Below are 25,653 nucleotides of genomic sequence, written 5' to 3'. Positions count from 1 at the left end.
CTTGTTACAAGATACTCTATGTGCAACCTTCAGCGTGGTCATTACTGCAGTTTTGTGATGTACAGCATTCAGCTCACAGACTTTGTTCTTGGCAGATGTTAACATCAGAGAAATAGGCCTGGAGGGGGCATTGCTGGGCTTGCTGGACAAAGAACTGGATCAAAGATTGTGCCAAGATATCAAAGAGACTCTGACTCATATGCTTACTTCAATGGCAGTTGAAAAGCTCTCTTTTTGGCTGAAGCTTTGTAAAGATGTTCTTGCTGCCTCAGCTGGTAAGTCCTAACGCACTGTAGTTGAGAACACAATGAAAATAAGGCCTGCAGCAGTACAGTATGTCACTGAGGGAAAGTATTCTTCTTTCTTGAATGTTTGACATTTATGAAGTGTATCATTGTCCTTCATACTGAAACATTGGGCCCTTTAACCTAGTTCTTTCAGAAGGAATATGACTTTCTCCCTTCTGATTGCCTTTTCCCTATTTAACATTTTTTTGTAAACATTTTAGTATGTCTTGCCTGTTCATATTCTTCTTGATTTATAGTATCAGAAATGGAAATGCAGAATACATTTGAGCTTGTGGGTCCTGTGCAATTACCTACAAGAAAAATATTCAGACCCTCTCTTCTATTAATAATAGGAATGATGCAGACCTACTATATCATAACGAAACTCCTGAGCAGTTAAAATTAATTACGGTGCTGAATATTGGGGCGGGGGGGTGGGGGCAGGAATGCTTTTATTTTACCTGCAGTGCAGGAGGAAAACTTCTTGGATTTAGATTTCTTGATTTGGAAAGGTACTAGCTTCTAACATGTCACATTTGTTTTAAAAGGGTTTTTTTTTTTCCTTTTACTTCTTTCACTGCAGTTCTTCATTTATTTTCGTGGTATTGAACTTGTCTTCCAGCAAGTAACATCAACCAAATGTGGACAGTTTTTTTACATTTTATTTTTAATTCTAGCGTTTACTTTTAAGACACCAAGGTTGAAGGGAGTCATAGTGAGTTGGAGGCTAGAGATAGACTTTGAAGAGATTTTCTTATGAGTCCTCCTGTAGTTTTCAGTAACAGTAAGAAAGAATATTACATTTCTTCTCCCCCCCACCCCCCCCACCCCGTGTCCTAAATACAGATTTCAATACAGTAGCTTCAGTAGATACCACTCAAGATGAGGAAACTGCCAAAGTGGATGATGCATCTGTATTAACGTCTGACAGCGATGAGAGGTTCCATCCTTTCAGTAATCCACGATGGTCTACCAGAGTTTTTGCTGCAGAGTGTGTTTGTAAAATTATAAGCCAGTGTGAAAATGCAGGCAGTGCACATTTTGACATAACTTTGGCTCAGGAAAGAAAACAACGTGATTCAAGAGGTATGTGTTAAGCACTGAAAGAATTTCACAGAATGCAAAGTATGCTTAAAATAAATGTTAGCTGTTTGCATCTTAATGAAATTCATCCTAAATTTGTTGGTTTTAATCGCTGAAACCTTTAATTTCTCTGATTAGTAGCCTATATTTATTAAGGTGTAGGGCACTTTTTATTTGCCAAAATATTGGCATCTCACTGCAGCATTTACACTCACTTTCCTGGTTATAGTACCATGGCGTATGCGTATGAAGCCATTGTTACTGCATAAGCATTGACAATCAGAAGTGATAGCTGGCATCAGCCTACAACATCACAGTTTGGTATCTGGGAGTATGACTAAAAAACTCTACTTTTTTCCTTTCCATAATTTGCATAATTGCCAGTAGAAACACAGTGCCAATTTTCAGTATGTCTCTATGTTTATCTGGAGGTGTGTTTCCTCAAAACTTTTTTTAGAAAGTCGGCCTTATACATAAAGATATTTATGCTTTATTCTACGTACTTTTGTTTACATTCAAATGGAAAGGAGCCTACATGAGCTAACGTAAGATGTCCAGGTAAGATTGTGGTATGTGTAAGCTGCCTTAAGTGAATCCTTGATATGTGGTAAGGTAAAATGTGAAATATACATTTTGACAATGTAATTTAATAAAACTATTTTTTTTTAATTTCTGTTTTCTCTTCAGATGACTTTTTGGTATTGCATTTAGCTGACTTGATCCGTATGGCTTTTATGGCTGCCACAGATCACAGTGATCAACTTCGTCTTTCTGGGCTTCAAACATTGCTAATTATTGTTCGGAAGTTTGCAGCTGTTCCAGAACCAGAGTTTCCAGGTCATGTAATTCTGGAGCAATATCAAGCCAATGTAAGCACCATTGCTAATAACTTAGGAAGTTTAGAGTTACAATTAATCACTAAAAGAAATTTGCTTTTTGCAGTGCGTAGTGCTAGAGTTGGGTTTCAGTTAGTTTGTTACTGAAACTATTATTAATTTCTTCAGACTTAGCTTCCTTAGCATCTTTTCATTTGGCATATGACGTTTTAGTCCCAAAGATTTCAAGTTTCAGCATTTTTCCCTCTTCCCTGTTTGAATACAGCAAAAAGAATATAGAACATTGGGGGTTTTTTTGGAAAGCATTGGTTTCAAAGTGTGAAATTATTGCAAGAAATATTAGGAACAACTATCATTTAAAACTCTGCTTAGAAGTAAGTAACCTTGGCACCCCAGAGACCACACTAGGAGATCTTGGTCAATAAATAAGCTAGAGGGGGTAAAAGCATGGATTGTATTCACAAGGTCTATTTCAGTTAAGTCTTGGTCGAGACTTACAGAAAAGATGTCCTGATCATTTTGCATTCCAGACTGCACTTGTGTTAAATGTGACAGGCAGCTGTGTTGAGCTTCATCTGGCTCCCATTCTTCCATTTCTAGTAGGCATTGAATAAGTCACATCACTTTCTCTCATAGAAATTGAGAGATCCTGATACTCAAGACATCCTAACCCACTTTGATCTTGTTTTTGCCATTAGAATTCTATTCTACTGGTACTCCTTTGTGGGAAAGGAGAAGTGCCTTGATCTAATCTAGAACTACCAAGGGAAAAAAATACACCATCTGTCCTGGTTGTCCAAAACAATCAAGCGGGTCACAAGTAGAGTTAATAATTCTCCTTTTAACATTCACTACCCTTGAAATGTTTCTGCTAATACTATGCATAGATCTTCTCATCAACTGTTTCATAGAAGTTGAAGAGATGTGAAGCAGTTAAATATCTAGTCGTGGTCTTGTCAATTTGTTTTGCATAACAATAACCAGAAATAGATGGATATAGATTTGCCAGACTGAAGTAATGGTTTCCTGAAATCTTGTTCAGAAATTCCTTAAATGAAGTCTGAGCTTTAGGGGGGTCTTAAGAAACTGTCATTAATTGTCATTAAAAACAACTCCTTTTCACTTATTTTCACAAACTTGTTTTTGTAGTACTTGTACTACACTCTGTACTCTCATCCCAAAGAGCATCAGACTTAAGTCTGAGTTTTCAGATATCGTCTAAAGCAGCAAGGGAAGTTTTCATTAGCCTTTAGTGAAATAGCTTTCAGCAGTGAGAGTAGGTAAAATCTCAGCAATCTGGTAAGTGTATGTTTGTGTGTTCTTTATTAGGTGAATGGGGTTTGTGCTCTCCCCTTCTTTCATGTTGCAAAGTTGACCAGCTTCAGCTGTTTGCTTAAATCTGTATTCTTTCTGAGTAAGGAAATGTCACTCATTAGTTGTCTTGCAAGTCTTTCATGGTTTGGAACATTGTTTTTTCTTCTGAGGGCTACTCATCAAGTCAAGAGTTCAGGAAGGAAGAGGTTTCTGTTTCAGTTTTAGACTGTGCAAAAAATAGAATAAACTTTGAAGACCTCTCTCAAAGAGAACCTTGTCTTCAGTGTAAGCAAAACAAAACAATAAAAGTATGACTGCAACTGTCTCCCTGCTCTTTAACCTCACTGAAACAGGCTGTGGAAAAATGAAAAGGAAACTATGCTTTATAGAGCAAAACTGCAACAAAGCCTGCTTATGAAAAGTAATTATTTAGTTAATTGTTCACTATGTATTAAATGTTGTATAACTTCTCTTTAGGTTGGAGCAGCACTTAGGCCTGCCTTTGCTCCCGAAACGCCTCCTGATGTCACAGCAAAAGCATGTCAGGCAAGTATTGAAAGTCCGAAGTCTTAGGTAATAGACCCTCTGAAATTTTCTTTTTGCTTGATGCACCACACGAGTAAAAGGAAATAAGTCATCTAGTCTCAAATCCTCAATGCACATGAAATCATGTCACCCATGTTACCTCTATATTGTAACAACTCAAAGATTTTATGCACTGTAAAATGTTTTGAGAAACTTTGTAGCAGCTGATACTTTGGCTGTTATTTATGACATCCCTCTAATGTTTTCGGCTTTCATTACTTATGTATACTAAACCTTAATGTCATTTAACATTGATTATTATCCAAGAGTAACTGTATCTCAATACAAATTAAATCTGGTTTTCATAATTTTACAGATGGAAAAAAGAGTATCCGGTGGTGTTTGGCTCTTGTTTCTCATTATTTCTGTTTTACAACGCTAGGTATGCAGTGCCTGGATAGCAAGTGGTGTAGTAAGTGATCTTAATGACCTTCGACGGGTTCACCAGTTGCTTGTATCCTCTTTGGTCAAAGTGCAGGCTGGGAAAGAAGCACAAAGTCAACAATATAATGAAAGCACCTCAACTATGGAGATACTGGCTGTGCTTAAGGCTTGGGCAGAGGTTAGTGTAACAGCTCTGTAATGATAGTCTTGATATCTGGTAGGTGAGTTAGATCCTTTCAGACAGAATGGTTTCAGGAATTTCTTACATGCTTCATTAAATGGAGGTTGCTGGTCCTTTGCTCTGCTTTGATACCTCTAAACAGTACATGAACTTTGTAAACGTGACAAAATCCCTGCCAGTTAAACTGTATTATACTATGCATTAAGAAGTATGTCTGGTACTTAAGAAATATTAATTTCTTAACATGTTCTAATATTTCAATATCAATTTTAAATTGGCGTGGTATAAATGGCTATGGTGATGGTCCACTGAACATATCATTTTAAATAGATGTCATTTTTCTTGTTGTCTATTGGCATTTAATTTCTTGCAGATAGTTCTTGTAAGTTAACAATGTCAGTTCAGTACTGCATTGGCTAACTGCTTTAAAGTCAGCTCACATGAATGCCTGTTTTAATACATGTAAATGCAAGGTTAGATATTTCAAAATCAAAAATTTGAACAATGTACGTAATCTCTAGAAGATGTGTCTTAGAAAGCACTGATAGTGACCTTGGATACTGACCGAGGTTGACAACCAGCTAAATATGAGCATGTTATATAATTAATATGATATTTCTATGTATAACCAGGGAGCTAATTTGAATGAGAAAGCAGGCAATAGATAGTTTTTATGTGAGCATGTGTAGAAAAACATACCAGCCTCTAGTGTCCATACTTGAGAAAGGATATTGGCAAAATAGGAAAGCCATTGGAGAAAAGCTAGCAAGTGGGAAGAGAAGTCTTGAAAACATGCTTACACTGGCAGATTTAAGTAGATCAGTCTATTTCATCTATTCAGGAAAAGATAAGGTGCTGTGATCAATTTAAAATTATTACATGGAAAGAAGTCTTTAATGGCATATAACAATAACCTGTCACTGGTCAAAAGCTGAGACAAAATTCAGACTAGATGTGAGGCTCAACTGTAAGAAGTGAGGATCTGTAGATTGTTCCAGTCTATAATTAAGATCATTAGAAGTCTTCAAAGCAAACTCTGTATAACTTTCTACTGAATCTCAGATATGAGAAACTATGACAAAGTAAACTGAGGATAAGATTTTGTGACCTGTAATTTGCAGATGTTTCACTTAAGCCCTAGGCAGTCGCTTCTCGCTTAGGATCTTACCTATTTCTTGTTTCCAGAATATGAAGGAATTCCACCATCCTGTTGCAGGGAGGAGTGAGAGAGGGGCTTGGTGGGTGCTTAATTGCTGGCCTGGGTCAACCCACTACAACTAGCAAACTTGAAAAAGACACAGAAATCATAATTGCAGGAGACACATACTCACAAAAACTAACTTTAGATGAGTTAACTGGTCTCCTATGTCTCCTTTATAGTTGAGAAGAAGAGCTTCCCTCCAGGGGCATTTTGAAGAGACCAAAGAGGGCTGCTGGTCTGAAACATTCTCAAGCCTATCTTACTCAATAACTAGAGAGGCATCTAGGGAAATTAACCTTCTCACATTGAAGTTAACCTATTGATGGTAACACCCAAAGTTTGCAAATGATACAAGACTGTACTCTTCATTCTTTACTGCTAACACAGCGTAATACATAGTTTTGAGAACTTGGTTGCAAGGGCAATATGTCATTTCAGTTTAAAGAAAATTTAGGAATGATTTGGCTGTGGTTTCAGGGTAATGATTATAGGTTTATTATTTGATAATAAGTTCTTCAGTCTTGTAGCTATAACTATAACAGGGTTTGATGGTTGGAAGCTGAAGCTGGACAATTAATATTAATCTTTAAGAGCAGGAAAGTTAACTGCAGCTATGTTTAGGAATTTTAGCAGATTTCACTTTATCAGGACTCTTGCATCAAGATTAGCTGGGGGAGTGGATTCAGAAGGTTTAGAAAATAAGTGCTTGTTCACCCATGCCTACTGGACTTGAAGCAGGAATAGATTCTAGGAAACCTCATGCCCGCTCACCAGGCAGTCAAGCTAATGATCACAGTAGTTTTCCAAGTGTTAATATTTGTAAATCTCTCTCCAAATGTATAAACAGGTTTACATAGTTGCAGTTGAAAAGCAGAAAAATCAAAGTGATGCACACAATCACTGTTTAAAAATTGCAAGCTTTGCAGAAGAAAGCTACAGAGATGTAACATCTTCAGCCAGTGGACTTCTGGACTTAGTCCAGGCAGATCTTGGAACACTGAGCAAGCTCTGGCTTGCTGCACTTCAGGATTTTGCTCTCTTAACTTTGCCTTCAGAATATGCATCGCAACTACCTGTTGAAGGTAAGAAGGCAAATCACTTGTATTTTCATAGGTCACTTCTAAGTGCACATAATTAATGTCCTAGCTGACTGGTGTTAAGATCACAGTAAGATTAAATTGTATAGAAAATATGCATACTTGCATACCTATCTAAAGATAAACACGGCATTTGAGAACAGAGGTTTCACTGATGTGAAAAGTAGTTTGTTTGGTATTCTTGTTCATTGGGTAATTTTATGGTTTAAAGAAGAAAAAAGTAATGGTGTTGGATTCTATCCAAATACATCTAAATGAAGTGCCCTCATTTTAATATTTGTAATACTTTAATATTGCACATTTTTTAAAAGAAAAGTCATACATAAAATAAGGTAAATATAATTTCAATACAAAAGAAGAATACCCTTTTATAAGAATGAGAAAATATGGTAGTTGAAAATAAATGACATCCTTAAAATTGTAACTGCTCTTCTTGTAGGTGGTACATTTTATACAGCAGAGACAATTGAAAATGCCAGACCTCATTACTACAACTCCTGGGCATTGATACTTTATGCTACAGCATTATGGCTTACTAGCACAGGTTTCATCATTGTTGATCCAGATGAAGGAGTTACTAATCTCTCTAGACCTGTCACCCCAACTACAATGTGTCAAGATTCTTCTACCAGGCCCTTGGTGAAATCTCCTGAGGATGTGAATACTGACAGATTTCATCTTATCTTGGGTTAGTCTAGATGCTGTAACCTAAAATGTCATTTTCAATAGATAAAACTGTTAGAAAACAAATATTTAATTATTCATATTTAACTGCATCATTGAATATTACATCTCTTAGAGAAATATAGTCAGAAGAATTTTAAGTCCCAGTGAGAAAATCGTAGAGCATTTTCCCAAATGTGATAGAAAAAACACTGTGTGAGCTAAACAAGTCCTAAGCAAGCGCTTACTGCTCTGCTCATAAGTTCAAGGGTGGATTTTATTGCAGTTGTAGCACGACAGTTGCAGAGTGTATGGTTGAGCATCACTGAAGTACAGTTTTACAACACAGAATAGTGTGTAGGTTGGAATGGACTTGTGGAGGTCATCTTGTCCGCCACCCCTTGCTCAAGCAGGGCCACCTAAAGCCAGTTGCCCAGGACCGTGTCCAGACAGCTTTTGAGTATCTCCAAGGATAGAGACTCCACAAACTTTCTGGGCAACCTGTGCCAGTGCTTGGTCACCCTTACAATAAAAAAAGTGTTTCCTTAAGTTCACATAAAGCTCTGTTTAAGCCTCCACTACTGCAGAGGATAATCAGGCAGTTGAATTCAGTCCCAGTTCTCTAAATTTACAGAATTAGACATTTCTGGTTGTATTTTTTTTCTCTTTCTCTTTTGTATCCTTTTGTAATCCCTTTTTGGAATGGTTTTGTATGACCCAGATGCATATGGTTTCTTTTGAATCCCAGTGTTCCTGCACAGAGCCAGCTTCCTTTTGAACGCCATTGCTCCCTCAGTTAAAAGTGGGACCTCTGATACAAAAGCTGCTCATTTCCCCTGCTTCCTATATGACCGGATTAGTGCTTCAAATTTCATATACTTTGCCATGGACACCTGGCTTGTTTATTCTGCTTTTAAACATATTCCACTTGTCCATTTTCACTTCCTACAGAGAAAATGAAAGAACTTTAAAACACAGACGCTTTCTGTTGCACAGCAGTTCTTTAGTGTACATTGATCACTTTCCCAAGTCATCACACATTTTGGAATTACAGCTGTACAACTGGAATGAGAATATGGATCACAGTTTATATGAAGTTTATCTCCAATGTCATAAAAAGTCATCTGAAGAATACTGAAAGCTCAGAAAAAAAGTGATTGTTTTTAGCTGGTCTAGGATTTGCAAGCTTAGCTTCATGTAATTTACTTATTGCTGGTGATCCAGTTGTGGTAGCTGCAATCTTTAGCATTTTTGTAAAATGGGAAGGTAAAGCCTTAGCCTTTGAGTTTGTGAACGATTATTACTTTCTCTGTTATTTCCTTCTATTACATAAATCAGTGTGATTAGGCAAGTATTCTGCTATATACTCATTATGAATTGTCTGCTTATTCATTGGCTCTAGAATTCAGTGTTTTCACTCAGAAATTGCTCTATTTTTTTTAATCTATGTTAATAGCCAGTTATAATCATGTCATACTGTCTAGAAGCTGAAATTCTTTTATTGTTTTGAGGGAAATAGAGTTCTTGCCCCAAGGTGTTAGCAATAGGAGAAGAATTCACTTCATATAATATGCAAATGCTATTTCTATGTGTGCTCAACATACTGTTAGGTAGTAATTGACAAAATTATTTGCTTGAAATTCTAAGAGTGAGTGTTTTCTTCTGATGCTTACAGGAATTAGCGTGGAATTTCTCTGCTCTCCTCGATCAGATGCAGCAATGGAGAACATCATTGCCTGCTTACATGCCCTACAGGCACTTTTCGATGTTCCATGGCCAAGATCTAAAATAGGTGGTGATCAGGTAATGTCTTAATGATCAAAAGCCCCAGAATTAAGGTATAATTTTAGTTTGAACAGTATCTCTACTCTCTATTGTATATCCAGGAATCTTCAGCAGCACATAAGTAGTAGGTGAATTATGTGCTTTACAAAAATCCAAAGCTGTAGAGGGAGGAGAGAAAAAGAGCACAACATGGAACCTGTAAGAAGACAGTGAAGGGCAGAGAACTTGAGGACATTTTGTCAGGAAGGAGTAATTAGATGAGTAGGATGAGAACAAGGTAAAGACAGAATTCCAGAAAAAAAAGTTATCTTACTCCCTCTGTCAAGGGACAGTTCAATTAATTATGTTGTAAATATTGAAGATGATAAAAGGAAACTGGACAAAAGCAGTGTTATTAAAAAAAAAAAAAAAAAAACCCACAAAAAACCCCCAAACAAAACAAAACAAAAAACAAACAAAAAAAACCAAACCAAAACCAAAAAAACCCACAACACACCAGTGACCCTAAAAAGAAGTAGGAACTTTAAAATTCCTTTTTTTTCCCCCCTTTAAATTAAGCTTTATACCATCCTGTGTGCCATACAATTGTTTAACATAGCAAAAGTGATAAAGCCTGTGGACATGCCTAAGTTCTGCTGACTATTGGTGCTCTCTTCGAGGAAATGCTTATACTATAGGAGGGATACAATGTAGTACCCCCACCTTCAAGAGTTAAAAAGTCATAAGATAAAGATTACTTGTTTTTTTTAGTAGTTTTAAGTGCCTTACCTCTAAATTACCATGATTAGTATTTTGTTGGGAGAATTGAGCAGGACTGCTGCTACTGGGCATTAGGAGCTAGGTGTTGAAGACAATGCCAACTCCTGCGATTCTAATAGTTATACCATGTTTCTTAGTGAGACTAATAAGAGTAATACTGTTGACTTTAACAAATATTAACAAGTTTCTAAAATTCCTGCATTAAAATGGGGATGTATTAAGCATTTTCCTTACTGTAGGAGTTGGGTGTAGAGCTGCTGAATGTTTTACATCGACTGATACTGACCAGAGAATCACCTGATATTCAGCTTGCTGCCCTTGAAGTGGTTCGGCTGATTCTTTTTGCAGCTCAGGAACATGTGAAGGAAAAGCGGAGAAGTGCAGAAGGTACAGTAATGTATGAGATGTTGAATACATGTTATCAGGGTTAAAGCAATTCTTTCTTGGAAAACTGGATTCTTGAAGGTGATATTCCAAGATGCATCTTAATTGAAGTGTTTCACAGTTAGTGACTAATCCTGGTTTACTTAAGTCAGTCCAAGTGCCTGACATAAGAAATTGGGGTGGTATGATAGATAGCAGGTAGTTTTGGTGATGACTAGAGGGCATGAAGTGAGGAGGAAAACTGGAGAAACTGCAGTTGGGATAGTCTTGTGTGGTGTCAGGGAGGGAGGAGGCTTAGTGAAAAGCTGGGATCAGCAGAAGTAGAGCAATGGAGAGACTCGGCACACACAGCTGTTACAAGCTAGACTCCAATAGTTACTTTGCTTCTAACTTCCTAAAGTTCTTTTTCTAAAAGAAAACTGGGAGAAGAAGCAAAACACTTATATCAGGTGACATCATATTGGCATGGTGCCTCAGCGTGTTATATGTCTAAATGTATTGCACACACCTTTGCCTTTTGACAATCAGTGCATAGTTTGCTTGTTCAGAAGGATGGATGTTTGCCAGTAGAACTTTGAACACACATGCATGCACATATACATGTATCAAGATTATCACTTGGTGATGAAACAGTCTTAAGGAGTAAACTTTTTGGAAACAAGGTACAGACTGCAGATTTCTGCCATATTTCTTCTTTTTGTTGTAGTTGATGATGGTGCTGCAGAAAAGGAAACGTTACCAGAATTTGGAGAAGGCAAAGATACAGGAGGACTAGTGCCTGGGAAATCATTAGTCTTCGCAACACTAGAGTTGTGTGTTTGTATTCTTGTCAGACAGCTTCCCCAGCTCAACCCTAAATTAACTTGCAGCCCTGCAGTTCAATCTGGAAAACATCTGTTATTGTCAGAAGACGGAAGTAGATTGGTAGCAGCAGCATTAGTTATTCTCTCTGATGTTCCTGCAATCTGCTCTCCTGAAGGTATGCTGTTTCATCATACGGCAAGATTAATGAAAGAGTATTGGGCTCTTCTGAGCCCCCTTGTTATTACCTAATTTTGTCAGCTGAATAAATCTGGCAGCAAGTTTTGTTGATCTGCTTGTGACAGTTTCCTGTTTTAATTACACTTTTGACTGTCAGATTACAAAACAAGTTACAAAACTGAAGCAATTAAAGGAGTAGTTTTTCTTTTCCTCCCACACGTAGCAGTGCAATTAATAGATTCATTTTGTACAGGGAAGTATACGATAGCTACATGATTCTATTCTACTTGAATTGTCTATTCTGGAATTCATAATGCAGACATAAATTAAATTTAAAAGGGAAACGTATCACAGAATCACAGAATGTTAGGGATTGGAAGGGACCTCGAAAAATCATCTAGTCCAATCCCCCTGCCGGAGCAGGATTGCCTAGATCATATCACACAGGAACGCGTCCAGGCGGGTTTTGAATGTCTCCAGAGAAGGAGACTCCACAACCTCTCTGGGCAGCCTGTTCCAGTGTTCGGTCACCCTCACCGTAAAGAAGTTTTTCCTCATATTTATGTGGAACCTCCTGTGTTCCAGCTTGCACCCATTGCCCCTTGTCCTGTCAAGGGATGTCACTGAGAAGAGCCTGGCTCCATCCTCATGACACTTGCCCTTTACATATTTATAAACATTAATGAGGTCACCCCTCAGTCTCCTCTTCTCTAAGCTAAAGAGACCCAGCTCCCTCAGCCTCTCCTCATAAGGGAGATGTTCCACCCCCTTAATCATCTTCGTGGCTCTGCGCTGGACTCTCTCTAGCAGTTCCCTGTCCTTCTTGAACTGAGGGGCCCAGAACTGGACACAATATTCCAGATGCGGCCTCACCAGGGCAGAGTAGAGGGGGAGGAGAACCTCTCTTGACCTGCTAACCACACCCCTTCTAATACACCCCAGGATGCCATTGGCCTTCTTGGCCACAAGGGCACACTGCTGGCTCATGGTCATCCTGCTGTCCACTAGGACCCCCAGGTCCCTTTCCCCTATGCTGCTCTCCAACAGGTCTGTCCCCAACTTGTACTCATACCTGGGGTTGTTCTTGCCCAGATGCAGGACTCTACACTTGCCCTTGTTATATTTCATTAAATTTCTCCCCGCCCAACTCTCCAGCCTGTCCAGGTCCCTCTGAATGGCTGCGCAGCCTTCCGGCGCGTCAGCCACTCCTCCCAGTTTGGTGTCATCAGCGAACTTGCTGACAGTGCACTCTATTGCCTCATCCAAGTCATTAATGAATATATTGAACTGGTCCCAGTACCAACCCTTGAGGGACTCTGCTAGACACAGGCCTCCAACTGGACTCTGTCCCATTGACCACCACTCTCTGGAGTATCATGTTACCTTTCACTAAAAGCCATCATTTGAACATTGGGAACTCATTGTAAGGAGTTATGTTTGATTTCTCAGATTAGTTGACTTTTATCCATGATTCATTTTCGATTCACTCCAATCTTTAAGATGGTTTACCCCCCCCCCCCACAATGTCATATTAATATGTATGATTTTTCAATATTTTTATAGCCACACCTGTAAACCGTTTCTGCCCTACTCCTCTGTGTCCACCTTAGGTATCTGTATTACACCTTATGCAAATTTTGCATTTACCAGCCCTGGTAATTTATTCTTTTTTCTTAATTTGTTCTCCATTACAAGATTCTTCTTCAGGGGATAGCATACTCTGAATGGAATAGCAGGCTGTTCTTGCCATCACTGTAGGGTGATGATATGATTTCTCTTTTCCATCTGTAGCTCATTATTTATCAGTTCAAAGCAAAAGGAAACAAACATAGCATTGCTTAGATCTGAGGGCAACTATCTTCTATGAAAAATAATCTGTGATTTTTCTTTTCTCCCTGTAGTTCTTTTTGTCTTTAGCTGTTCAAGTTATTCCACAAACTAACAGCTTGCAGGATCAGACCAGATGGGATGTTTACACTAGGGAACTTAAGGATTTAAGTCAGGTGACTAAAATGAGGAGCTTAAGCTTGCTTATACAGTCAGTTGAATAAGGAAGCATCTCCAAAAGTCAATTCATATAATCAAAGAGAAGAGAATTCCTATGTGGAATTGCATCATTTTTTCCCCTTTAATAGGTAAATGAAGTTATAGTCCTGTGACTACCATGTCTCTTGCTTCAGGCACCTGTCATGATATGTATGCATAATAAAATTTTCAAATAAATGATGCTCATGAACTGCATTTCCTACTGAATTCCAACAGTCAATTTTCAGAGACTTGACTGTTTAAAAATAGAAGGTAGATGTCCTCCGGTTCAGAAAATGCTTACGCATATGTCAGAGTCCCTCGTTATTCAACAGGTCTCTCACGAACATCAGTATATTAAAATCTTAAAAACGTAAGCATCTTGCTGATTAGGGAAGGACATAAGCATATTAAGCCATATGCTTAACTCTGCTTTGCTAAATCAGAACTTAAGACAGGAGCAGCATATAAGTATGCAGGTTTCTAGATTGTCTCCAATATGTGCAGAATTCTGTATTACTGTTACATTCAAAGACATAATATGCAAAACTGCTATGCCAAGTTATTCCTGTGACTTTAAAATATTTTTTTTAATTGTCTCTTATGTTGACAGGTCAACTATCAGATTCTCAGGGAGAGATGAAGATCTGTTCAGTAGGGTGTGGGACAATCTGCTTCTCTCCTTAGGTCTCCTCTTTTCCAAAGTATTTGTTAGAGTTGTTTATTATAATTCTATGAGTTTTTGTTACACATTTTTAATGTGAGATCCTCTTCTTATTAATCTTACTAAATCCTTGACTTTAATGATTTCCTGGAGCAATGACATCCTTGGCTAACTACACATCATGTGGGAGAAGTATTTCCTCTTATCAGAAATATTTCTGATGGTTTTTTTTTCAATACAACAGTTTTGAACTTACCCTCTGTTAATTTCCTTCACTGTATTGTCTTCATTGCAAAATATGCTTAGATGCTCATAATTTGGTTTCTACTATTGAGTACTTTCTATACTCCCATAGCTTCTCTTCTGATCTTCAGTGATTCTGATCTTTCTGTTCTTGCTCTTCTCTGAACATCATGTAAGTCCACTCTTCATACAATAAAATCATCAAGGAAAAGATATACAATGCTAATTTAAGAGGAAAAGTTTTAACTTCACTTAGGCAGTCTGACTCCGTGTTCGCTATAGCAAGTCCCGTGATATTTCAAATCTTCCTTCAAATTACCAGTGCCTCCATTCACATAGGTGATTAAAAAAGATAAGTTATAAATAAAAAAGAGAATCCAAGAAAACACCTTGAATTTTTTTAATGTAAAAGGTACCTGATTTTTTTTAACTTCTGTGAAGTTAATTTGCTTTGTTTTACAGGAAGTGTTTCAGTTCTTCCTACTATCTTGTACCTAATTATTGGAGTACTTAAAGAAACTGCTGTGAAATTGCAAGATGGCCAGTTACCTTTGACAGTTGCTGCATCTCTACAAGCTCTTAAAGGACTCTTGTCTTCTCCGATGGCTCGAGCAGAGAAGAGTCGGACTGCTTGGACTGATCTTCTACGTAGTGCTTTGGTCACAGTGCTTGACTGTTGGGATCAAGGTAAGCACAAATTTTGGGTTTGTGTGTATAAATATGAGATTGCAGGCTTACGCCTGTATTCTGTAGTGCCACAGTGTAGTTACGTGGTACGATGGAATAAACAGGAGTTATGGCTTCAGTGTACAGCTGAGCATAAGAGAGAGCTGTACTGCATGCAGGTTCTCCACAAAGGATTAGTGTCTATATTGAAGCAAAGGGTATTAAAACAGTAATTCAATAAAAAATATTTTTGTCTTAAAATTAAGTTTTCTGTGTGCTGCTTCTTCAGCTTCCCAAGTTTGTCGTACTTTTATGATTCCTTACATTTAATCTCTTACGGTGTAATTTGTTGGAACTTTTGCTTATAGTGCTGTTTTTTTAAGTTATAGCAAAAGAATATAAGTTCTTAATGCAAATTTTATATCATTCTAAAAATAGGTTGTACCCTAATACGTCATACCAACTCTTCAAAGATATTTATTGTACTTTATACAGAGGAACATTGGAATAGGAGTATGCTGTTATTTCTAAATATGCATATAACCACTCCGGGATTCCTATTTTGGCCTTATCTTTTATTACAGTAAAAGACCGTATCACTGCATCAGAGTATGTCATGTATTTGAAAAAAAGAGTTTCCTGAAGAAACATAGACATTGATATTTCTATTCCACCTCTTTGTAACACTTGAATTCATAGAATTACTTTTTGATGCAAATCTAACAGACTGCTTACTTTATTGACAGTGGACGGGCTTCTCCAAGAACTTGATGAAGTTAGCCTGCTTACTGCTATTACAGTATTTGTTATGTCTACTAGTCCAGAAGTTACTACTGTAGAGTGCCTTCAGAAACGTTGTATTGAGAAGTTTAAAATGACACTTGACTCCAAAGATCCTCTTGTAAGTACTGGTGAAGTTATAAGAATATCAGTATCCCATTAAATGGATTTTAGCTTATTTTCTGTTCAGCTGTTTCACTTGTCCTGTGTATTGATTCCAGTTAATTCTGTCCTGACTATATCTGTTGTATCTTAAAATACAGTCTGAACAAGTTAGCAAGAACATGTCCAGCAGTGCATTTTATCATTTTTTATTCTGTATTCAATTCTGTATTCCTGTGATTTATTTTTTTAATTGCATCAGACTCAGAGCTTTATACATTGATAAGTAAGTGATACAGTTGTGTAGTTTTTCAGGAACCTGTTTCATTTTATTTGTTAATTTTATCTTCAACACACAGATACTATCTTTTGCACAGGAAATCCCTCAGCTGTGGGTCTTTGGCAGCTGGAGCAAGTACCACTACATGTCTTCTGCTGTCCCATAAGCATCAGCTCCTGGCCACTGCTAGAGACAGCATATTGAACTAGATTAATGCTTTGTTCCAACCTAGTATAAATATTCTTACATAGTTGCTTTAGATTGTAGTGCCACAGTTCATCTGTTACTATTCTACATCTAAAAAACCAATATATCAGAAAAAAAAAAATGTATTGTATGTATTATCATTGCAAGTACAAATGGCTTTTCTATGAGTTGTGACTTCCTCACTCTGAAAGTCCAGCTCTGAAAATAATCATAGAATCATAGAATGGTTTGGGTTGGAAGGGACCTTAAAGATCATCTAGTTTCAACCCCCCTGCCATTGGCAGGGACACCTTTCCACTAGACCAGGTTGCTCAAAACCTCATCCAACCTGGCCTTAAACACTGCCAGGGAGGGGGCAGCCACAGCTCTCTGGGCAACCTGTTCCAGTGTCTCACCACCCTCACCGTAAAGAATAACATGCATTAGATTTCGTGTTTGACTGAGAATTCACTGTAAACTGGTTTTCTTGCATCTTCTCTATATATATTCATGTAGTAACAAAAAATTAAACAAAGTTACCTTTAACTTGAGAAATAGCTGGAAGAAAGTATTTTTTTATCTATTAATACATTTATAGTGTTATAAACATTGGCTTCCACTGATAGGAAACTGGAGTTGCCCAATATGACTGCAAGAAAATAGTAGCATGCATTTGCAAATTTTATCCAAGTGTTTAGGCATTTGAGCCTTTCAGAAATTGTGTAGGAACTTGACAGTTTTGGCCCTATTGACTTCCAATAACATGGAAGCTACTGCACCATTTGAGGCTTTTTAAAATTGTGCCTACAGTTTGACAGAGGTAGTGCTTATATTTTAAACACCTGTTTTCAGTCAGCTGTATTTTTGCAAGAAAGATTATATTTTCAAAAGAATACTATGACATAATCTTCACACAAAAATAATATTTTTTCCTTAACTCATAAATGTAGGAAGATGTAGGACTCTGTGGAAAGAAATAGGAAGCATGATCTAGTTTCTCTTAATAATTTGATTACAAGTTATAATGCTCCTATAAAGTATTATGCATTAGAGGCCTGTAACCTGATGAATTTTCAAGCTGTGAGGCACATTTTTCCCCCTCCCTAAAATTTTATCTGACAAGCTCTGAGTTTTGAAACACTCTAACATGTATTTTTAAGTATAACACTTTGTAACTGCAAATTTGATTTTCCCTTTAGGTACAGTATAAATGCTACCAGCTGCTGCACTCCATCTTTCAGCATCCAAACAAAACTGTGTCATATCCTTATATTCATTCTTTAGCACCATCCATTGTGGGAAAACTGCAGGAAACAGAAAAAGCAAAACCTGAAAATGCTGCAGAACTTCAAGTCATTCAGGAGGGAATAAAGGTGGTTACAGCTCTTACAGCCACCGCTGAGGAAGAGCACCGTAAGTTACTTCTGTTACTAGTATCCAAAGCATTAGACATGCTGAAAGTTGCCATAGGTAACAAATTAAAACAAAACGACCACCAGGAATCCAGTCCTGAACGCTAATTGCTAACAAAATTGCTAACAAGAATGTTGGTTCTTTTTACCATACAGTTCAAATAACATTTGCGGCTTTATAGGTTTTGTTAAATGTTAACTTAGATAAATACTTCTAGTTAGGATTTGAAGCTGTTTTTAAAACACATATATTTAAGTTGTGTTTTCAACGTTTATAGGTGCTCATTTGGTGGCCTGCCTTCTTCCCATCCTTATTTCCTTTCTTTTGGATGAAAATGCCCTGGTTTCTGCTACAAACTCGGCAAAAAATCTACATGAGTTCGCTTTGCAAAATATGATGCAGATTGGACCACAGTACTCATCAGTTTTTAAAAAACTAATGGCTTCCTCTCCAACTATGAAAGCCAGGCTTGAGTCAGCTGTAAAAGGCAATCAAGAAAGCATCAAAGTGAAGACTGCTAAACATGCAAAGAATCCTGGGAAAAGTTCAAGCATTCAGCTAAAGACCAATTTTCTTTGAAGTCTCATATTGTCATTTTATGCACTTTGATATCAACAGAAAAAGATGTCCCTTTTAATTTCTAACCTGAGTAGGATCGCTATGAGTTGATCTCATATATATCAGTTTGCACTGAAGTATTACAGAAAGTTTTTAAGAGAAAGCAAATCTCTAGATAACTTTCTGTTAGTTTAAGACTTCTTAAACATCTCTAAACACTATGAATAAATCTATCAGAGGTCATCTAATCTGTATTTTTGGATTATTTTGGACTAAAATACCAGAAATGCACGTGCCTGTATTAAAAACTTTACCATAGATACATTTAGGAGCAGCTCACACTTACCCCTTAAGTAAAATCAATTTTGTTTCAAATCAATGTTTGTCAAAAATAAGTTACCCTGATTGGTTTCTGGATTTCACTGGGACATATATTTACTTGCAGGTTGTAATCGATCCTAATTACTAATTTAACACACTGCATCATTAAGTAAACAGATTAAATATCCTTGTAAGCCTTACAATAGATTATTGTTGGTCTCAAAAAATTCAACTCGATATAGGCAATATTGATAGCTTTAATCCTAATAACTTCTTGAGCTGGCCAAGATTTAACAAGTGCTGTTAAATACAGCTCTACAATGCTTCTTCACTGAGGACTCCGCAGTGCTTTACACAGTGGGACTATTATGCATACGTAAGTATTCGCAGGCTTGTGCCTTGCTGCTTGACATAGTCTCATTTTTCAGGATGAATACTTGCGTGAATTTTGTATTGTGCTAGCCAGGCAATGGAAGCTCACATATCTTGTCCAGGATAGGACAGCAATTTTAATATACTGTGCCTCGATTCAGACATCTGCTCTATCTGGATGTATGTTTCCTGATCTTTAAATGATCGGTTATATATACATGTAACTCACCTAAATTTATGTATCTCTGGAATGAGAGATGGAGATATTTGAAGTCAGCTTGTCTTGTGTCAAATAAAGTGCAGCAAGCTCATAATAAGGAGTATTTAAATAACATTTTTATCAAGGAACATATTTTAATATAGAAAAATAACTATCAAAATTGCAATGGCTATAAAGTATTTTCTACATATAGTATGTTGACTTCTTTCTTAATACCAGTATTATCTAAACAAAACACTATCAAACTGAGGATAGTATTTCCTTCTTGAATCTATTTACTTTAAAGAAAGAAGAAAAAAAAAGATTTACAGAACTGAGAAACACACCGTGACTCAGGAAAAGTGTGATGTACTGTATTTTATTATAAGTTTTGTATATAAATATAATTGTAAATTGTACAGAATTAACCATTTGACCAAAGTTCTAACAATTCGTTTTTCTGATTTACATAAATAAAGCTAATTTTCTTCACTTAAGATTGGTCTTAGTCATTTTACCCAACCGCAGAGGAGCTCTAAGGACTTCCCTAACAGAAAGAAAATGTTTGTATGCTGCCACAAGGAAACTACTATGAAATGTTTGGGCTGGATGCACCAAGGTCTGTGACTTGACATTGCAGGTCTTCCTCTGTTCTGTATAGCACAACAGGTAAATAAGTAGGATCAGGGAGATAGACTTCAGATGTGTAAATATGTGTAAATTTATTTACATGGAACTTGCATAAATTTGTTTTTTTCTGGAAGAAACAAGTAAGACCACAGAGCAGTTTTGGGTTTAATTCCACATTCTTTTTTAGGCATTGCTTGGCATTCAAGCTCTTATGCTTAGCCAAACAAAAAGAGCTAAACATATGTTTAGCCGTAAACCGAAGTCTCACTTTTACCACTCCTGCTTCCTGTGCACCATGCCTCCTTGATGATTGTTTTTCTTGCCATTTCTCTACAAGCACCAGTAAATTTTCTTCCAGTAAATTGTCTTTGCAATGAAGCATGTGGCCTGCATGCATGTTTACTTTGTATGTTTCCACTGTTTCTTTAAGAAATTTAATGGCTTTGTGTGACAGAAGGACCTGCCTATGTCTAACCTTAAGTGTATATATATATATAAATATGGGTACATCACAGAATGTAATATTTAAGTGCTATGCAAAAATTATTTGCAGACAACTTTCTGTTGACTGCAACAAACCAGAACTAGTCAAAACTGTGCAAAAGCATCACGTAGTTGGGATGCGGTTGTTTTTAACTGGATACAAGCCTGTAGCACTCCAGCTGAATAAGCAGCATTTCAAATAGTCTTGCTTAAGCAAGAGTAAGTCTGAGACTGATCTGGTATGTTCCAAGGTGCAGTAGTCACTTTCAGGCTGAGAGAAGCATCAGTCAAGTGATGCACATATCACCATAAAATAGGATTACCAAATCCATAGGAAGCATAGCAGGTTGCCCGCAGTGCTCTCGTCTGAGCAACATTGGAGCTGTTGCTGTAGATGACATTTCACATAGGACTCCAATTCAATTAGCAGAAGTATGTAACAAGCAGTTCATATATACATATGCTGCTCAAGCTATTTAATGACAGTGGGCTATAGCTTCAAAGATGTAAAAATTGTATCATATTTGGCCAAATATGCTTTTTTACTTTACCTGCCCCTAATGTATTTTTGTATAATGAATACTGAAAGCTGCTTATATAAAATAAAATAAACCAGATGTATTTGATACATTATGTTGTCTGTGCAAGGGAACACTAAAGATGCCAGTGCTACGCCACCAACCTCTCCAAAATGTTGTGTGGTTCTTATTTTGGTTTTGATGTACAGTTATAGGTTGCCTCCCGCCCCCCGCAATGTTCTCTGGATTCTCGGGAGAATAAATGGTTTATTACATCTAACAATGAAAGGGGAAGTGACATTTAAATATAGCGAAAGTAGGGCTGAAGATTTTGTCTGAGAAATAGGTCAAAGCAAAAGCAGGCTTCCAAAACCTCCTGAAGTAATCTGTGGTAGATTAACCGAAGTTCACTCACTCTGCAGCCGAATATTGATTTTGCTCTGTAGTTCAATTCCCATTTCCGTGGTCCCCATCATCTGAAGTGCAGAACCAGATTCTAGGAGGTCGAATGTAGCATCAAATCCCCTTCCTCTGTGCTTGCACTCCAGCTGCTTACTGGTGGCACTCACAGGAGAAAATAAATTGGCATGCTGGGTACCAGCCACAGCAGAGCCTGCTCTCAGTGTGCATGTTAGTGTATGTGCCCATTTGTCCAGTTATTGCACAGAAAAATGTGTTTATATATGTAATGAAGTTTGCAAATGAGTAAAGCCTGTTTCTGAAAGTTGCTGGCAAGAAGCTAAATTTAGTAATGGAAAAGATCGATAAAACCCTATTCTAAGCTACTGCCTCATGCGTTGCAATTGTCTAGCCTAAAATTTGATTTTTTTAAACCAGTGTTAATATTCATGTATTAAAATTTATGTGAATTAACTCACTGCCCATGAAATGTAATATAGAATTGCTGAGATTCCCTGTTGCTACTAGTGGGAATTTTTTTTTTTATTATAACCTTCTCTGGGGAAGATTTTCATTATGGTATTTTTGTAAGCATTATTTTTCTGCCTAGTGCCTCAGTTCTCAGTACCCTTTTCTGCAAGAAAAGGAGGTTTTGCATGAGACACGTTTTCAGTGGAAGTACAGGCCTCAGGGATTCTGGAAACTATTTTGATTTATATCTAAAAATAGAAATATTATGCAGTTTGAAAATACAACCTATCATTATGAAGGCAAATGCTCTTAACCTCATCCTCTCTCATGTAAGGTTCGTGGCAAACACCAAGAAAAAATTGTCACCAATGTATGCATGTTTTACAGGAAACACAGATACAAGGATAACTGGTTCAAGCTGTTGCCACCAAATTTACCTGAAACTCAGAGGAATAAAAGAATTTGCCTATAGGAAAAAAACAGGTTTTCTTTTATGGTACCTCATTGACTGTATTTGTTAAATGAGCAAGGATGGGATGAAGAGGGGTAATAGAAGAGACAATGCAAGTAAATGAGTTTTCACCTCCAATCCGAGGCACGATGCAAGCTCATGTTTAGCTGTCAGGGACTCAAGTGACACAGTAACATGGTTGGGGGAGAGTAGATGGGCTTTTTTTAGTCCATATTCCTCCTAGTTCCCTTTTGAGGCCAACAAATCTGGGAATAATTTACTTTTGTAAAATGAGAATTCTCAAGTGCGTTGGAGAGGAGTACTCAGGAATGAGCAGTCAAGTAGAAGCCCCAGCCCGTCAGTAGTTCTAGGCACCCTCTGAACCATACAGTAAAGGAGCAAAGGAGTTCAGGAAGGCTGGATGTGCTTTAAAAAGGAATTGCTAAATATTCAGGAACAGGCTGTCCCGGTGTGTAGGAAGACAAGCCGTCAGGGAAAAAGACCGGCCTGGTTAAACAGAGAACTTAGGCTCTCTTTTTTTCCTTAAGTTCTAGCCTATTTGCTCTGGAAGAAGGGTCAGGTAACTTGGGAGGTCTATAGGGATGTTGCCAGGTCGTGTAGGGAGAAGATTAGAAGGGCCAAAGCTCAATTAGAGTTTGATTTGGCTGCTACAGTCAAAGACAACAAAAAAAGCTTCTACAAATACATCAACAGCAAAAGGAGGGTCAAGGAGAGCCTCCACCACTTGCTGAATGAGGAGGGTAGTGTAGTGTCAGGGGATGAGGAAAAGGCAGAGGTGCTCAATGCCTTCTTTGCCTCGATCTTTAATGTCAAGACCGGTTGTCCTCAGGAGACTCGGCCCCCAGAGCCTGAAGTTAGGGACGGGGGGCTGTGTGAACCCGCCGTAATCCAGGAGGAGATGGTTAGTGACCTGCTGTGCCAGTTCGACACCCACAAGGCTATGGGCCCGGATGGGATTCACCCCAGAGTAATGAAGGAACTGGCAAATGAACTTGCCAAACCACTCTCTATTATCTACCGGCAGTCCTGGTTAACTGGAGATGTTCCAGAGGTGACCTTATTGCAGTCTACAACCACCTGAAGGGAGGTTGTAGTGAAGTGGGAGTCGGCCTCTTCTCCCAGGCAACTAGCACTAGGACAAGAGGACATAGCCTCAAGCTTTGCCAGGGGAGGTTCAGGTTGGACATTAGGAAGCATTTGTTCTCAGAAAGGGTCATTAGACATTGGAATGGGCTGCCCAGGGAGGTGGTGGAGTCACCATCTCTGGATGTGTTTAAAAAAAGACTGGACATGGCACTTACTTAGTGCCATGGTCTAGTTGACATGGTGGTGTCAGGGCAATGGTTGGACTCGATGATCCCAGAGGTCTCTTCCAACCTGGTTGGTTGATTCTGTGATAAATGTAGACACATGTGGACCCTCGGGGCTTAAAGGCTTGCAGCCTTCTGTCCTGATTTCCCCACATAGCCTTGGAGACGTGGCAAAAAGGCCATAGCATTACCCTGTAGGTACATGGAGGAAAGACAGTGGGCATGGTATGAACTACCAAAGTAGTTTTCTCTGTCTAAGGGCAGCTGAACCTGGGGAAGCTATGAGTGAATACCTTTTTTTTTCCCCAAGTAGGCAATTTCCTACTTTTCTAGTAGGTTTCTCTAAGGACCTGCTTACACAGGCTCCTGTTCTGGGATCACACTGGACCATGCAGGTACCACCGCTCAGGAATGCTAAGTTGTGTGTATGTGTGTTCCTCAGTAACTGCCAGTGGCCTCAATCTGTACTGAGACTGTTGGTAGTCAAATGCAACTAGACAGTGGAGAAATGCAAACGATACATTGAAGTGAGCTCTTCACATTGGTCTGTGCCATAAGGCAAGCATGTCCCTCCTTGACGTCCTTCAGAGCAGCAGTTGCTGAAGCCTGTCATCGCATGTGTATTCATCCACACAGTGTCCTGCTCGGTTCTGTGAACTTGCAGCAACATTCAGAACCATAAACTGGAATTATTTAGGATAAGCAGTAGTCATTCATAAAGAATCGTGGAGCTTTTCTGGCCAAGACAGAAGAGGAAATGCTGTTGGACATACTGGCTGTAGAGCAGAGATACCACAGAAGCAGATCTGGAAGACGAGATGACTACTGCAAAGCTTCTGTGAGCAGGAAAGGGAAGAGGGAGCAAGGACTTACCTGGTTTGTCAAGCCTGAAGTGACAAGCACAGCTGCAATACCTCTGCATATGACAGACCACCTTGGTGTAGTTGTGTGAGAATTTTTTCCATTATACAAAATTTGCCAAAAACTGCCAGTGGCTTTGATACATTAGCGAGAGGAGACATAGCAGCTCACAAAGTGCCTGCTACTGCCTGTGGAAACTGGCTCTTCTAGGCTGCGGTACATCTTGACTGGATCAACTTTACAGATGGTGGTCAGGATTCGAAACTGTATTCTTCAGGGGCTTGTTCTGGACATTAACTAAAGGAATGGCTTTCAGGGCTGTAATTTTCTCCTTCAGGAGGTAATGAATGTATTAACTGTCAGGGATTCTCTCCTGACTCTCTAGGTTTGTGAAGCTGTACCTAGACTACACAGGATGACCCCAAAACAACTGAATCTTTTTTACTTTTTTTCATATCTGTGTATTTCTAGTAAGTCCGTGAACTGAGGCGGACAAGCAAGTATTTAAAATCCAGTTCATGTTCATGCTAATATCCCAGAAGTATGTGCAACTCACTGTTAGAGATCTTTTCTGGTTGTTGTCCTTACCTTCAGGTAGCCAACACCCAGCCGTGACTTGAGGAGTGACTTCTGCGGGGTAAAAGTGCTAGAGGGCAATATGCTCCAGACAGGGAAGCAAGAGAGACTGCTGTGAAGATGGGCCAGGCCAGAGGGAAAAGCAGCAGGAAAGGAGCAAATACAAAGGCTGCAGAGGAAGCAACAACATTCTTGAGGGATTATTTTTCAAATCAAACCAACGCTGAAGGATTAGGGCAGGACAGAGAGGAAGGAAGGGGGAAGCAGGATGAGGCATGCTACTAGCACATGGGTAGTAAGAGGAGGAAGGGAAAATAATAATTAAATCAGTTACCTGGTTGACTCATTGCTTCAAAACGGCCTGTGTGAGATATCATACCTTAATAGTTGACTGCAATCCTAGGAAATATTTTACAAATGAAACTACTCTGATTTGTAAAGTTCACACAATTTTATGATGCATTAGCTTCGCTTGTTCTGTTTTGTATTGCCCATTATTTATCATCAGGAAAAAAAGAGACTGCCAACCATCCATGTAAATCAAAGCAAAACACCGTGTACCAGCAGCACAGGATGAGGCAAGT

At 38.3% G+C, this 25,653-nt stretch overlaps 1 protein-coding gene across 6 annotated transcripts in view; it reads left to right on the top strand.

Moving 5' to 3' along the window:
- Positions 1–19,823, top strand: part of HEATR5A (HEAT repeat containing 5A) — a 72,175-nt gene extending 52,352 nt beyond the window's left edge. For all 6 annotated transcript variants that reach the window (XM_068398698.1, XM_068398697.1, XM_068398696.1 and 3 more), the window contains 14 exons: positions 96–275; positions 1,134–1,373; positions 2,058–2,239; positions 3,998–4,066; positions 4,488–4,667; positions 6,719–6,953; positions 7,408–7,656; positions 9,307–9,434; positions 10,415–10,562; positions 11,266–11,538; positions 14,935–15,159; positions 15,885–16,039; positions 17,686–17,899; positions 18,177–19,823. In XM_068398698.1, the coding sequence (XP_068254799.1) occupies positions 96–275; positions 1,134–1,373; positions 2,058–2,239; positions 3,998–4,066; positions 4,488–4,667; positions 6,719–6,953; positions 7,408–7,656; positions 9,307–9,434; positions 10,415–10,562; positions 11,266–11,538; positions 14,935–15,159; positions 15,885–16,039; positions 17,686–17,899; positions 18,177–18,478 (2,780 nt within the window). In that variant the 3' untranslated portion in view covers positions 18,479–19,823. The remainder of the gene's footprint in view (positions 1–95; positions 276–1,133; positions 1,374–2,057; positions 2,240–3,997; positions 4,067–4,487; positions 4,668–6,718; positions 6,954–7,407; positions 7,657–9,306; positions 9,435–10,414; positions 10,563–11,265; positions 11,539–14,934; positions 15,160–15,884; positions 16,040–17,685; positions 17,900–18,176) is intronic.
- Positions 19,824–25,653: the final 5,830 nt, after the last annotated feature.

This window comes from Nyctibius grandis, chromosome 4 (genome assembly GCF_013368605.1).
Source record: "Nyctibius grandis isolate bNycGra1 chromosome 4, bNycGra1.pri, whole genome shotgun sequence".
Lineage (NCBI taxonomy): Eukaryota > Metazoa > Chordata > Aves > Nyctibiiformes > Nyctibiidae > Nyctibius > Nyctibius grandis.
This window is presented reverse-complemented; position numbering and strand designations above follow the sequence as displayed.